The 13689-nt window shown below is 34.7% G+C and overlaps 1 protein-coding gene across 4 annotated transcripts in view; it reads left to right on the plus strand.

Moving 5' to 3' along the window:
* The window catches only part of LOC149784617 (uncharacterized), a 99114-nt gene extending 89817 nt beyond the window's left edge, over window positions 1-9297 (plus strand). For 2 of the 4 annotated variants that reach the window (XM_089932681.1, XM_089932682.1), the window contains exon 13: window positions 1311-9297. In XM_089932681.1, coding sequence (XP_089788807.1) covers window positions 1311-1369 — 59 coding nt within the window. In that variant the 3' untranslated portion in view covers window positions 1370-9297. The remainder of the gene's footprint in view (window positions 1-1310) is intronic. The other 2 variants (XR_016413901.1, XR_016413902.1) reach the window with 2 other exon arrangements.
* The last annotated feature ends 4392 nt before the right edge of the window (window positions 9298-13689 follow it).

The following is a 13689-nucleotide window of genomic DNA, read 5'->3' on the forward strand; positions in this document are numbered from 1 at the left end:
AAATAATAAAGCTGAAATTAAATTAATCATAATCTAGTGCATAATTTAAGGACACATATAAAAAAGAAGCATGGAAGAGTTTGATCCTGTATAACATGGTAAATCCTGTATAACATGACAAAACCTGTATAACATGGCACATCCTGTATGACATGGCAAATCCTTTATAACATGGCACATCCTGTATAACATGGCAAATCCTGTATAGCATGGCACAATGAGGATACATACATTCCATGACAGATAATAGAATTTATGACACACAATATAATCAATGACATACGAAACAAATTTGACATACAATAGAATTCAATACATACAGTAGAACTGATGATATACAATAGATATGAAACATAACTTAAAGTAGTCTCCGACGTTTACATTATGTCAGTGGTCCAGTTCAATTATCATTTGGCATTTTCTTTTTGTTACAGGTATAGTACTTTGGACAGGTATTTTATTTTAAAACAATATTATTACTTCAAGATGCTTATTCCAATCACTTTTTGGCAGTTTTATAGTAATACTAGTATCTGATGTTAGATTCAGCTGCTTAAGCATGACACATCAGAAATGCTGCAACCAGAAATGTCTTACAGGGATAAGGGCACTTCTTGCCATTATGTATGTCATTGCTGGCTTTACAATGTATGCATCAGTTTTTAGATTTTGTTAAATTAGCATTTTGGCAAGTCAGACATGGAACTGTGGAGATTTCTTTGTGAAAGTCAGAGATAATCATCTTCCACAAATCTCTTTTTTTTCTTGCATATGAGTATAATGTGTCAGTTGAGGTTGAAAGGAAATTTTCTTCTCATACCTGAGTATCTTACATGGTATGTAAAATGAATGGAAATTTGCTTCTCATACTTGAGTCTCAGACATGGTATGTAAAATGAATGGAAATTTGCTTTTCTGCCTGTGAGTGTGATGTACGAGATAAAGTTTAGAAACTTCAGTTATCACATGTGAGTATGAGGTATGCAGTGAAGCTGAGAACACATTTGCTTCTAGCGTGACTATGAGGTATCAGTTGAAGTTGAACGGAAATTTGCTTCTCACATGTTACTATGAGGTTTGGAGTGTCATTGACGTCAATTATGTTTCTTGCATGTGAAAGTGGTGTACGTTGAAGTTGAGATGAAATTTGTTTTGTTTTTTTTTTACATATGACTATGGGTGGGTGTGTTGACATTGAAAAGACATGCTTCTTATTCACATCATGCTTTTTTATATTTTTAGGTGTACTCGGTAATCATTTTGTGTGTGTACACATTCTTGTTTACATGATTTTTTCTTTTCTTTTCCAGCTATAAAAGAAAAGCTTGTGTCAGACCTCGATGCCCTTGCTGAAGCAGCAAATGCTTAAATGTTGAAGTCTCTAGAGGTCAAAGTTCATGACATATCACACAATATCATTGGATAAGGACATGACCGTTTCAATGTTGATCAATAGTATTTGATAAGGGCATGACAGTCTCAGTGGTGATCGATAACATTTGATAAGGGAATGACAGTCTCAGTGGTGATCAATAACATTTGATAATGGCATGACAGCAGTCTCAGTGGTGATCAATAACATTTGATAATGGCATGACAGTCACAGTGGTGATCTACAGCATTGGATAAGAACATGAGCTTTTCAGTTGTAATTACCTGTTAAGGACATAAGAGTCTCGGTAGTGATCAAATGCATTTGATAAGAGCATTACCGTTTGAGTGGTAATTGATAGCATTCGATAAGAACATACGAGTCTCAGTGGGGATCAATAGCGCTGGATAAGAACATGAGAGTTTCAGTGGTAATCACTTGATACGAACATGAGAATTTCAGTAGTGATCAACAGCATTTCATAAGGACATGAATGTCTCAGTAGTGATCAATAGCATTTAATAAGGACATGAGTGTCTCAGTAGTGATCAGTAGCATTTGATAAGGATACGAGAGTCTCAGAGGTAATCACATGACATGGTAATCACTTGATACGATCATGAGAGTTTCAGTAGTGATCAATAGCATTTCATAAGGACATGAGTGTCTCAGTATTGATCAATAGCATTTAATAAGGACTTTAGAGTCTCAGTAGTGATCAATAGCATTTAATAAGGACGTGTGTCTCAGTGATAATCACTTGATAAGAACATGAGAGTTTCAGTAGTGATCAATAGCATTTCATAAGGACATGAGTGTCTCCGTAGTGATCAATAGCATTTAATAAGGACGTGAGTCTCAGTGATAATCATTTGATAAGAACATGAGAGTTTCAGTAGTGATCAATAGCATTTAATAAGGACATGAGTGTCTCAGTAGCGATCAGTAGCATTTGATAAGGACATGATAGTCTCAGAGGTAATCACTTGACATGGTAATCACTTGATACGATCATGAGAGTTTCAGTAGTGATCAATAGCATTTCATAAGGACATGAGTGTCTCAGTATTGATCAATAGCATTTAATAAGGACAAGAGTCTCAGCGGTAATCACTTGACATGGTAATCACTTGATAAGAACATGAGAGTTTCAGTAGTGATCAATAGCATTTCATAAGGACATGAGTGTCTCAGTAGTGATCAATAACATTTCATAAGGACATGAGTGTTTCAGTAGTGATCAATAGCATTTCATAAGGACATGAGTGTTTCAGTAGTGATCAATATCATTTCATAAGGACATGAGAGTCTCAGAGGTAATCAGTAAAACATGCAAAAGTAATCAAAAGCATCCTAATTAAAAGAGGACAAAATAGGAATTAAAATGATTACATGTTGCATCTCAGTCCGACAAATTCAGTTTGTAGTCTTCCAAGCTAATCTGTATCAACGGTCAGTTATGACAAATCAAATGCTTATAGGCATTACAGCTATTATAACCCAGAATGTGGACCTGGAATAAACAGTTGAGTCGGAAATCAGTAATCAACAATATGTGTATCTTAGGTCCATTATACTATGCATTACAGCTGCTATAAGTCAGAACGTGTACTTACATTTAACAATTGAGTGGAAAATCAGTTATGGATGATGCCTGTACTGTAGAACATTAAACTTTGAAATAGAGCCATTATGATCCACAATGGATGAAGCAAATGAGTGGAAAATCAGTTATGGATGATGTTTGTTCTGTAGAATATTAAACTTTGAAATAGAACCGCCATAATCCACAATGGATGAAGCAAATGAGTGGAAAATCAGTAGACCAGGAGTGGTATACTGTAGGACCATTAGACTATGCATTACAGTTGTTAACCCATAAAGTGTACATGTATCAAACTAAATGCTTCGTTCAAAACTATGTCATTATAGCTTTTGACAGATTAAGCCAAATTCTGGAACTTGCAGAGATAATGTGTTGGAACTTGTTTTGAATATGGGAGAAATTTCAGATATCAAAATTTTCAGTAATTTCGACCAGATTGTTGTATAAATGCCCATACATCCTCTTAACTCATTCGGCCTTGATCCCGTCTGTACGCATGGTCCGGTTTCTGCATTCAATGGCCAATCCCGCCTGTAGTCATGGTTTGTTTACTGCATTCAATGGCCGATCCCGTCTCCAGTCGTTTTGATAGTGTGTTAGATACAATGTCTCTGATTGGTTACAAATGGTTTTTTCCAAGAATCAGACAATATGAAACCAATCGGAAATGATTTTACTTTCGCTTGTGCAAATCTGAATTGTTCAGAAGCCAAGGGTGAATAATTGAGAGCAGTTTCACTACACGTGCTATGTTCATGAAAAATTGTAAATGATGGCGGACGTTAGTGTGATTTTTGATGAGAGCAAAAATGAGGAGTTTCTTGGTTTTGATCTCGAAAATATTAAGCAAGTAGAAGAAAGATATGTTCAGCAGTTGGATATCTTGCGAGATTTAGATTAGGACAGAAGTGTTTCTGAGAGTGAATAATCAGAAGATGCGGATGCTGATAGCAATGATGATAGAGTACTTGCGAATAAACGTTGTACATAATTTTATAAAAAGTATGTAAATAAGTTTTGAAAGGCTATGACAAAATGGGGAAAAATACATCACTATATAGACAGATTCATTTGGAATAATTGGTAAAAATTTCGTGGATTTTAATTGGATATAAAAAGAGACATTAAGGTTAGCGTGAATGCATGTTTACAATGTTTACAAACAATTTCAAACAGGTAATAACTCTATGGCACAAGCAGCTAGACACAGCTTAGTGCTTCTGGGGCATAACAGCAGAGATACTGATAACACTGCTTAGGCTGAATGAGTTAATGTATTCCATAGCAGTAGTATAAATACCCATACATCCTATTAATGGATTCCATAGTTGTAATATAAATATCCTTGAATCAAATTAATGGATTCCATAGTTGTAATGTAAAACCAATACATCTTATTTATGATAGATTTATGTATTAACTCATTATCTCATGAACGAAGTATCTTGGCTTTTGCATACAGCACACAGGTAGAAGGGTCACTTGGGGCAACAAGGAACCAGGTAACTATGTAGCCCCCTACATCATACAGGTTGTGAGATAGAGAGATATTCCCCAACAACATAAAGATAGAGGGATCACCCAGGGAACCAGGAAACCAGGTAAGTTGGTATCCCCCTACAGCATACCAGTTGAGGAATCATGTTGGATAGCGTCAAATCAAGCATCTGGTTGTTTCTAACAGAATATTTGTGTAAGGATTACCTTGGACAGCAAGGAACTAGGTATTCCTCTACAGCATACAGGTAGAGGGATCACCTTCGGCACCAAGGAATCAACTAACTAGGCTGTAACTTACGGCTTATTGTGTAGAGATTGCCTTGAGCAGCAAGGAACCAGGTAACTAGGTATTATCTACAATGTACAGGTAAATGAATCGCCTTGAAAAGCAAGGAACCAGGTAACTAGGTATTCCCTACAATGTACAGGTAAATGAATCGCCTTGAAAAGCAAGGAACCAGGTAACTAGGTATTCCCCAACACCATAAAGATAGAGGGATCACCCAGGGAAGCAAGAAACCAAGTAAGTAGGTATCCTCCTACAGTATACCGGTTGAGGAATCATGTCGGGCAGTGAGGAATCAAGAATCTAAGTTGTCCCTTACAGCATATTGGTGTTGGGATTGCCTTGAAAAGCAAGGACCAGGTAACTAGGTATTCCCCAACACTATAAAGATCACCCAGGGAAGCAAGAAACCAAGTAAGTAGGTATCCCCCTACAGCATACCGGTTGAGGAACCATGTCAGGCAGTGAGGAATCAAGTATCTAGGTCGTCCCTTAAAGCATATTGGTGTAGGGATTGCCTTGAACAGCAAGGAACCAGGTAGTTAAGTATTCCCCTACAACATACAGGTAAAGGAATCACCTTGGGCAGCAAGAGCTTTATCCGTACCTGTATGTATATGACTCATTGACATGAACCAGGTAACTAGGTAAAGGATTGGGACTTATTATGGGATGATGAGTAAAGTCACTGTGAATAGCTGCACACATTAAGATCATGATTTTAGGAAGTAACATATAGTTATTTCATAATTTTAATCTGATCATCATACCTAATGAATACAGTCATGCAATGTAAATCATGCCCTCCGAAGTGAACAAAACACTCTCATAAATGGCTTTACTGGTCGTTTGTTGATAGCGTTTCTCAAAATGTCTTACTGGATGAAGATATTGGAGTACTCTCCGCTTTGATGGTGTCATTTAGATCAATATAGTAGCAAGAAGGCTCCTCAAGAGCTGTGACTTTTCCACGGAAAGATATATATATATATATATATATATATATATATATATATATATATATATATATATGTGTGTGTGTGTGTGTGTGTGTGTACTATGAGTAGGTATTTTTTAAAGTCTTTTCTTTACTCCAAACGTGAATCTTTTTTAAATATATTATACATTAGGAACTGTATTTAGCAATAGCACTTGATACTCAGAAGTAACTTGAAACTTGTATCCTAATTTTATTAGCAGTTGTTTATTAACATGTAAAATTTAAAAAAAATTTGCAACGTCTGATACCTTAGAAATATTCCAAAAACATTATATGTTGTATATTATTTTTAGTTCTTATGTTTGTTTTTTTTGTAGCGCACTGCCAGGAAAGGTTTATTATTTATTGTTTTACATAGACATGCTGCAGTTATATATCATGCACAGGGGTGGTATATCATTTCTAAATAGAAATGCTACCGTGCAATGCCTGGAGTGCTTTATCATTTTAAATAGAAATGCTACAGTTAAAAAACTCTGTCAGGAATTGTCTATCATTTCTAAATATAGAACACACTCAGAAGTGGCCTATCATTTCTAAATAGAAATGCTACAGTTAGAGAACGCATCCTTGAGTGATTTATGATTTCTAAATGGAAAAGCTATAGTCATAGAGCACTGTCGGACGAGGTCGATCACTGAAGAAAAAAGTTGCTACCGTTATAGAGCACAATCAGGAGTGGTCTGTTATTTCGAATATCAATGATTCATTGCTAGAACACTAACTCGTTTATAACATGGTTTTGTTATTTCTAAACTGAAGAAATAGTGGATGCATTCAACTTCCAGTGGGTTTGTATGTTCGCATATACCTTCCCATTATTCCGACTGCTTCTACAAGTATTATTGCTCACATCGCAAATCATTCTCATAGCACTTTGTGGTACAACAGTCATGGTGCAGCTGTCTTCTAGACCTCAAATGAATTTGCTATGCATATCAGCTCCCTAAGTTAGGACAGTTGTCACAAGTATTCACCAGAAGGATTTGGCGCCAATCCATGTATCAAGGGGAGATCGCCAAGGTGGGGAGATAACTTTTAACCTTATAGCTAAAATGTTTGAACCTGAGAGGGCTTTATTCGCAAGGTAGTAATAGGTCCCCTATAGTATTATAATTGGGCAAGTATTACTGCAAACACATTTTACTAGAAAAGATTTATTTTTGTCTTACACAGCCTTAATGTGCCCACTATATGTGGACTCATTTTTAAGCCACATTTCAGGGAAGAAGAACCTATTATCAGACAGTTTGTTCAGGACAGACAAAACAGTCTTCACAGAATAGTCACTTACCACTCCTTAAGTGTCCCTTTTCACTGTGGTGAAAGCCTCTGACTTGTTTGTGACCAAACTCAGCAACAGCTACCCTTTCTATGTTTCTCCAGTCCCCGGGCCAGAGAGCATGGAGAGTGGATGAATTCAGCTTCCACTGGGATCATCTGTTCATATACGTATTCCCACTGTGCTTCCTTAATTTCTAAAAAATGCCAGAACGTCCGCAGATCACATCATTTTCATAACCTCCGTTGTTCAGCAGTCATTGTTCAGCTATTTATAGACTTCTTGATAGATCAAATGAGGTCTATACCTGACAGTACGGATCTTCTGTCACAATTCCCCCCACACAATATTCCGCACATTCTCCACCTTCATACTTAATTCATCTTGGGTGATCTATCCACAATAACATGTGTTTGAGGATGGTTTCTATTTGTATCATACTATAACATCCAGTGTATATGATGCCAGGTGGAGAATCTTTTATGACTGATGCAGTAAGACACACATTGAACCTAGTTGTCCCTCTGTAACTTCCTTTGCTTATTCCATTTAGTTCTTTCAGGAACAAAAGATATTCAGTGCTAGATTAAAAGAGTTATAGAGTTACCATTTCCAACACACTTACAAATTCTCTGAGTATTCAGCAATCGGTTCAAATTTGCATCTTGCAGATCTCATTAGGTACTTTGAGCCGCTGGTACCTGTCGCCCATTCTTTAATGCCCAGTTGGAATTTATCTTATGTTTTGTGGTATTTAACCCAGACTTTGCAAACCTTTGAGTTAGACGTCCTTTAATGACCTCAGACTTGAGACTTTATTTATACTCACATTGGCATTTGTGAGAAGACAGCAAGATCCATGCAATATCTGCTGATACTGGCTGTCTTTAGATTGATGGGAATTATAAATCTGACTCCCTCCTTTGCCGACCATGATATTTAACCGAAAATCAGTTACCTTCGGTAGCTCCATTACCTATAGAGATTCCTAGTCTCAGTCAAATTTGTGCTGGAGACAATCAAAGTAGACTTTTATGTCCAGTTAAAAAGAATAAAAATTATTTGAATGGTGTAGTACTTACCCCATGCTATTGCCATATGCCTTCTTTTCATCCCACTGGCGTAATTTTAAGGAATGCATGCTTCTAAAGTTTCCAAGAACTATGTTTGTGCTATATTCTGCATAGTTCCTTCCTCGTTTCAATAGGGTCATGTAATCCAGGTAAACATTGTATAGCAAATGAAATAATGATTTTTATGTCAGTCATATGAATGTTTTGAGCTGTAAAGCCTAAGAAAATCTCAAACGTTTTCACGGAATGTGATTTATTTAACATATTTTGAATAGATGTTTTACAGAATGTACACATTACCTTTTTCAATTTATCTTCTGTTTTATATACATTTCACATAATTTTAACACTGTACATTTTCCAATTTTTATGCTTGTTTTTCATGTTTACATTTATTCAGCATGGTTTAAAGTTTTTATTGCTATTTATTTTTACATCATTGGAACATTTATATTTAGTTGGCACCATATGACTGTTATTGTACTGATGTGCATTGAAACAGTGCTGCAAACATACATATTTACGTATGTACGCACTAATGTAAATACACACACATAACACACACATACATACCCAAACACACACATTGATAAATGCATACAATATCAAAACTGCAAATAAATTTTAAAATTACTTTTTATTTCGTTTTTATGTATGAGTTTCAAAATCAATGATTTCATGAAAAGTAAGTCTTCCAAATATTGGCAGGTGTCTCCTCATCCCAAAGCAAAACTTATTTTAAATTCTTTTTACTTCTTTGCATCATTTAACCCTAACGTATCATTTAAGGTCAACGAAAAATGTGGTCCTAACATTTGAAAGGCAACGGTAGACCAAATGGTTTATATGTATATATTTTCTTATGCTAATATTTTCCTATCCGAATGGCTTTAGATTTTAATACACTCCAAAGAAAATGTAAGAGTGATTCAAGGCCGCTAATCAGTTTTATAATAGAATTAAAGACTGTACAGAGCCATCACGTATTCAAAAATAGACCAACAGCAAAATGACTTTTTTAATTCTCTGTAATCATTTTAAAAAACATACTGGTAATATTTATGTTCTTCTTGATGTCAGAGGATTATGAAACAGTTATTTATGTCAAGCTATCTGTTCTTCGCAAATTAGTATTTAAATTATAATTCAAAATAATCAATAAATATATTTGCTATCTATCATCCAGTCCTGTTATTCGTTATTTTCTCTCTCTCTCTCTCTCTCTCTCTCTCTCTCTCTCTCTCTATATATATATATATGTGTGTGTGTGTGTGTGTGTGTGTGTGTATACACACTGTAATTAATCTAATAGAAGACTCCTTCTAATAAACACGACACCCCCATTTTGTCCCACAAAAATATGTTTGTACCTTAACAAGGCTTATAAATCCGTATATATCCATTACGATATACGCAGATAATTATACCAGTACATGAGTCATACAGCGACTGTCAAAAACATGAATACAACTTAATTTACGAATGTTTTCAGTCAAAAAGTGACATACGGTATTCATCGTACCTTCCCCCTTTGAAAAATGCACTGTCCTGGGTTGTTTATTAGAATACCTAATGCCAGGAGTCAGAATCATCTACAATGGACTTAATCCTGACACTTAGCAAATACTTTTACCAATAGGCAGACATGGATCTAATGGGCTTAATCCAACCCGTTTATACACAGCTACTCTGCATTGGGATTTGAAGAGCATAATTGAGATTTTAGTTTTACTCTATAGTAACTTCTCATAATTCCACATAGCTTTAAGCAACGATGAGAAACGTTGTATGTGGAGCCAATAATGGTTAATTGTTTTATAAAATAATTCTCGGGATACTTTACCAAGGATTAAGAATCTCCATCTATCATCTAAGATTCTGTGTAAAACAACATGCAGTTCAGCTCTACCTGTTTCTGGACTAACATCCTGATTAATCATGTGGAAAAACGTTCACTATATTAAAACGGTCGTTAACTGATAAGTTGATTTAAATTTGTAATGATCAGTAATTACATTTTTGTCGGTATACTAACAGTATCAGTGCTTGTAAACATAGTCACCTATGGCTAGTATTTTGCTTTATTTTATTGTCAGATACACAAAAGACTGATCACTTTATTCATAATAAAATTATATTAAGCAACATGAACCGAGTAATAATGACATATCGTGAATGTATCAATAGGTCACATGCATGAATAGATTAGTCAATCTCTCTCTCTCTCTCTCACCTGTGGTCTATGTGGTTGTAGGTCACTGGTTAGAACCCCCACCGAATTATACCAAAAACTTACAAAACTATTACTAGCAGCTGGTTTTATTGGATAGGTTGCAAAAGTAAATATACATCTTTTATAATAATATGGACGAAACTTCAATTGTTTAATTTGTCATAATAGCAGCATCCAATACAATAACAACATTAATAGAAAAAGTGATATTATTGCTAAAATTAAACATGAAATGTAATTTAGTACAGACTTTAAACAGTAAAATGCAGCAAGAAATGTACTATGGAACTGATTTTCAAAGAGCAAGATCCAACATAAAATGTAATAATAAAGACTTTAAAACAGTAAAATGCAACATGAAAAGCAATATAGTACAGACTTTAAAACAGTAAAATGCAACATGAAAAGCAATCTAGTACAGACTTTAAAACAGTAAAATTCAACATGAAAAACAATATAATACAGGCTTTAAAACAGTAAAATGCAACATGAAATGTAATATAGTATAAGTTTTAAAACAGTAAAATGCAACATGAAAAGTAATATAGTTCAGACTTTAAAACAGTAAAATGCAACATGAAATGTAATACGGTACAGGCTTTAAAACAGTAAAATGCGACATGAAATGTAATACGGTACAGGCTTTAAAACAGTCAAATGCAGCATGAAATGTAATATAGTACAGGCTTCAAAACAGTAAAATGCAACATGAAATGTAATATGTACAGACTTTAAAACAGTAAAATGCAACATGAAAAGCAATATAGTACAGGCTTTAAAACAGTAAAATGCAACATGAAATGTAATATAGTACAGGTTTTAAAACAGTAAAATGCAACATGAAATGTAATATGTACAGACTTTAAAACAGTAAAATGCAACATGAAAAGCAATATAGTACAGGCTTTAAAACAGTAAAATGCAACATGAAATGTAATATAGTACAGGTTTTAAAACAGTAAAATGCAACATGAAATGTTGGTTTTCATGATGAAGGGTTTAATGCCATTTTCCTAGCACAAGATAAGCTATACATGGCGGCCAATATAAATGGTGGAGGAAGAACCCGGGAAAACTCCAGAAAGAACCATTAACCCACGAGAAGCTACTGCAAGCCTTCTCACGTACCCACATTGACCGAACCCGAGACCAGAGCCCTCACATACAGAGGTGATATGGCAGTGATCAGGAACGGTGAGCGCTCTAGTCAACTTGGTCACTCGGGGGCCCCCTGAAATGTAATATAGTACAAACCTTAAAACAGTAAAATGCAACATGTAATGTAATATCGTACAGACTTTAAAACAGTAGAATGCAACATGAAATGTAATAAAGAACAGACTTTAAAACAATAAAATGCAACATGAAATGTAATACGGTACAGACTTTAAAAAGTTCTGATGGCTAAAATGCAAAATGAAATCGAATATATTAGACTTTAAAGTGCTGTTACAGGTAAAATGCAACATGAAATATAATATAGTACAGACTTTAAAACAGTAAAATGCAACATGAAATGTAGTATAATTTTTCGAAACAGTAAACATCATGAATATGGCAATAAGGTTAGATAAATGAAAAGGCATTACATAAAAAACAGGATGATAGATGTCTTTACAATTTTATTCATGCAATTATGCATGGTAAAATGATATTTACTAGAGTGGCTGGGTGCGGCCTTTTTAAGATGGTCCATCCAACGAATGTTCCATAGATAGTTTAAGATGCGGTCCTTATTTAAAGCCTAATATTTATCTTCAATCGATATTTTAGAATGAGGTCCTTATTAATGGCCTCTAGTGTCTGTTCCATAGATATTTTAGAAGGTGGTAATTATTCATTGCCACCGAATGTTTGTATCCATACATAAGATTAAAACTGTCTAATGATGCAAAACTTATACAAAACCTAAACCTTGTTCAGCCTGTAATATTTGTTGCTAGGTTGTACATTTGGCTTCCTTGATGTGCATTTGTTCTTTGTGTATGAAAATATGCAGTTGAATTAAATTTATAATGGCCCAGAACTATTAGCAAGTATACTACTTATTTCAGAATCTCTCAAGACTAAACAGTAAATAGTTGACGAAAGAATTTTGAAGGCATGGTGACTCTGTACCATGATAACACACACAAACACAGATTTTTTTAAAGGCAAAAAAAGCAAATACGGAGAAAGAGTTAATATATTCCGTTTTGTTAATATTTTGATCATTTTAGAAGCTTTTGGGGTAAAAATGTTCAGTAAATATTGGTTTATTTCTATGCATATTCCATAACATTTAGAACTGGCCCTCGCCAGCCATGATGTATAAATGTTGTTTTGCTGGGTTTAGTGGTGTAGTTCAAAGCATGATAGGTTATACATGACGGACGGTAAAAATGACGGAAGATGAACCCGGAAAGTGCTGGTAATAGCCACTAACCTACGGGAAGCTACTGGAAAGCACTCTGACATACCCACATTAGCTGAATCCGACCTAAGACTCGAACCAATGTGGACGGAACTGAGATGCCAGAGTGATTGGTAAAGGCGAGCGCTTTAGATTAATCGGCCAGTAGTTGCCCCTTAATCAAAGAACCTGTCTTAGTCGATTTCCATAGATAGAAGCTGTAGAAGACGAAACAATTCTCGTATCACTGGATAAATCCACTGCATGATATGCTAAATTTCTCGAACGAGTAAATTATTCTTGCATTTCCTTCTGTTTGTATTTTATATTTAAAATTTTGATAGCCATTGATAATATACACTAATATAATTTACAACAATTGTATTATTATATTCTGCTTACTTAACGCTCCAGGGTCACATGTGACTGAGAAACGACAAGAACATGTTTTCTTTGGGATAGTTTATGTCATTTAGTTTATGTTTCATTGGTCTATCATCATGTATTGTTACGATTATATGGTGTTAAACTAAGTAGCAAAACAACAAATGAACAAAAAACCAACAAACTTACAGAATGGTGTATGAAATCCTAAATAGTCAAAATTGTTCTATCACAAGCCCAAAACAATCGAGTAATCCAAATGAGTTCTAGTGGTATTCCAAATGAAGTTCAGTTTATTGGGATGATGTGCCGCTAGACAGGATGAATCACAATATTATAATCCAAAACGTCTTTAAATAAATTCACATTAATTCTGATACAGCTATTAAATCCGAATATCTGAGCACCTTGTAATTCCAGTGAATAGCTGAATTTAAAAGAAAACTCAAACACAAATGATTGTCTTCTAACACTGGTGTTAATACTAGGAATAACATACTTTCAGTAAATCATCTCTTATATAGAAAGTAAAGCAACTATTAAAACATTATAAGGATCTAC

Source organism: Sinohyriopsis cumingii, chromosome 14, assembly GCF_028554795.1.
Source record: "Sinohyriopsis cumingii isolate HCF-2022 chromosome 14, ASM2855479v2, whole genome shotgun sequence".
In the NCBI taxonomy this organism is placed as follows: domain Eukaryota; kingdom Metazoa; phylum Mollusca; class Bivalvia; order Unionida; family Unionidae; genus Sinohyriopsis; species Sinohyriopsis cumingii.